At 36.0% G+C, this 2,537-nt stretch overlaps 1 protein-coding gene across 1 annotated transcript in view; it reads right to left on the reverse strand.

The window, feature by feature from the left end:
- The window catches only part of tti1 (TELO2 interacting protein 1), a gene marked incomplete in the record, with an annotated part of 27,456 nt that overhangs the window by 14,856 nt on the left and 10,063 nt on the right, over window positions 1-2,537 (reverse strand). The window contains 1 exon segment of the mRNA XM_014015371.1: window positions 1,142-1,558. Within this exon segment, the coding sequence (XP_013870825.1) occupies window positions 1,142-1,558 (417 nt within the window).

The following is a 2,537-nucleotide window of genomic DNA, read 5'->3' on the forward strand; positions in this document are numbered from 1 at the left end:
CTGGTCCAGTGTTCCTCGACCAGGACGAAAACCACACTGCTCTTCCTGAATCCGAGGTTCGACTATCCGACGGACCCTCCTCTCCAGGGATCTCCAGAGATCCTTTCAATTCCTTCAAAATAAAATCTCTACAAAATCTTTAGAATTCTTGCTTTTTTTGTCTTCATGTGCTACTTTAGCTACCATTCTGCTATATTTAGCTGGTCTTTTGCTGCTTTTTATATTTTAGCTATCATTCTGCCACTTTTAGCTACCGGTATATTTTTGATACTTTTAATAAACATGTTGTGATTTTTAGCTTGTAAAAACCTTTTATTGTTACTTCTAGCTAGCCATTTTTTCCATACGTTTAGTAAGACTTTTACTACTTTTAGCTTTGTGCCACTTTTAGCGTTAAGCTATCCTTTTGCTATGTTTAGTTTTAACCTTTTGCTACTTTTAGCTAGCGTTTTGTTATTTTTACATTTAGACTAGGCATTTTCTACTTTTAGCTAGACTTTTGCTATTTTTAGCTAGTGTTTCATTTTTACCTGTAAACTAACCTTGTCTACTTTTGACTTTTAGCTAACCTTTTTCTACTATTAGCTACCGTTTTATTTTTTACCTTTAAACTAGACCTTTTCTACTTTTAGCTAGCCTTTTGCTATTTTTAGCTAGTGTTTTGTTATTTTTACCTTTAACTTAGGAATTTTCTACTTTTAACTTTTAGCTGGACTTTTGCTACTTTTAGCTTGTGTTTTGCGTATTTTATAAACTAGACCTTTTCTACTTTTGGCTAGCTGTTTTCTTCTTTTAGCTAATATTTTTTGCTTTTAAGTAGCAATATTTATTTATTTATTTTAAAAAAGTATTAATTTCATTTAAAAAACAAAACAAATGCTAGACATACAACAAATAATACAAAACACAAATAAAATGAAAGTAGCAGAAAGAAGAAAAAAATAGGTTAATTTTGTCCTGTAGCTAGTCTTTTGCATATTTTTAGCTTTCAGCAAGTATTTTCCCTATTTTAGTTTTTAGATGTCTGCTTTTAGTTTCAAGTTACACCTCATTCTGTAAACCTTTCTTTTCCAGCAAAGTCATTCAGCAGTATTCACAATGAATTTTCACAGTACGTGCACATTTTTCTCTCTGTCTGCACCTGAGGATGCTGACTGAGCCTCTGCAGGTTGAGTGAAACATCGTTGAGCAGGTAATCTGAGTTGTCATTGATCAGCTCCTTCAGGGAGGAGTAACCACAGGCCTTACTGATGTCCATCATGGAGCTCAGTGCTGCCTGGCTGACCAGCAGCGTCTCATCTCCGGCTTTCTCCAGCACCGCGTACAGTGAGGTCATCAGCAGTGGACGGAAGTCCCTTCCTAGTGCCTGAGCAAAGCAGGCGATGCCCTCCAGCTGGATGCACATCTGCCAGATGTTGCTGTTGAGCTGTTGGATTGTGGAGGTCGACGGTGAGGATGGAGGAGAGGCAGATGAAGAAGGAATCAGATGGAGAGAGTTTGCAGGATTGCTGCTGGAATCACTATTAGATATCGAAAGGAGTCTGGAAGGGCTCAGCAACTACAAGAAAAAAACAAACATTTTTTTTATTWTTAAATCAATTATAAAACATAAAACTGGCCTTTTTTGTGTAGCACACAACTAAGTATGTGATCGTACGGAAGAGCATTGCATTCACCAAATAAAAAAATTAGACTCCTGATCTCATAATTACAAGATCAGGATCTCATGATTATGAGATATTTTCTCGTAATTTTGAGATAAGATGTCAAAATTACGAGATCAGGATCTCCTGTGGATTTTGAGCAGGTATCGGTCCTGGACACTGTGTGTAATGCCGAGCACGAGTGCCCAGAACAAGCTGTATAATGTTTATTCACCAGAGTTTAATAAAGTTGTGACCCGCAGGATTGAAACAGGACAAAGTGTGCGTTCCTTGTGTACAGGACGTAATTTAAGCATTTCAGATTCATTAGCTGTTTACTGCAGGAAGAGAGAGACTTCCAGTATGACAGAGTGGGCTTTTCGCTTGAACAACTGCAAGGAAGATACCTGTGTAATGTCGACATACTAATTTTAATGCCATCTGTAATGTTTGGTTTGTATTGAATCGGACTCTTATTTTGAAATATCCAGTTGCTGAAACTGGCAGTATGTTAGTATGGTGTTATGTTTGTGCCGAATCTGCCGAAGCTGAATTAAACAGAACACTCTAACTGGTGTGCAGATGTATTTATTCATAAACCTGTAGACAAAACACCATCCACCATTAAGTAAACTCAATATTTACCAATATTTTATACCTAAGAGGAAATAAAAGCATTTAAAATGTGATAGTGCCGTCATTGTTCACTTTTCCTGTAATGTAGATCAGCTGACTCTCTTTAACTTATTTCATAATTATGAGATCAGGATTAATTATGACATCTTTTATTGTAATTATGGCATCTTTTATCGTAAGTATGAGATCAGGATCTCGTAATTATGACATTTTTTTTCTCAATTATGACATCTTTTATAGTAATTATGACATTTTTTT

Source organism: Austrofundulus limnaeus, unplaced genomic scaffold, assembly GCF_001266775.1.
Source record: "Austrofundulus limnaeus strain Quisiro unplaced genomic scaffold, Austrofundulus_limnaeus-1.0 Scaffold128, whole genome shotgun sequence".
Classification (NCBI taxonomy): Eukaryota; Metazoa; Chordata; class Actinopteri; order Cyprinodontiformes; family Rivulidae; genus Austrofundulus; species Austrofundulus limnaeus.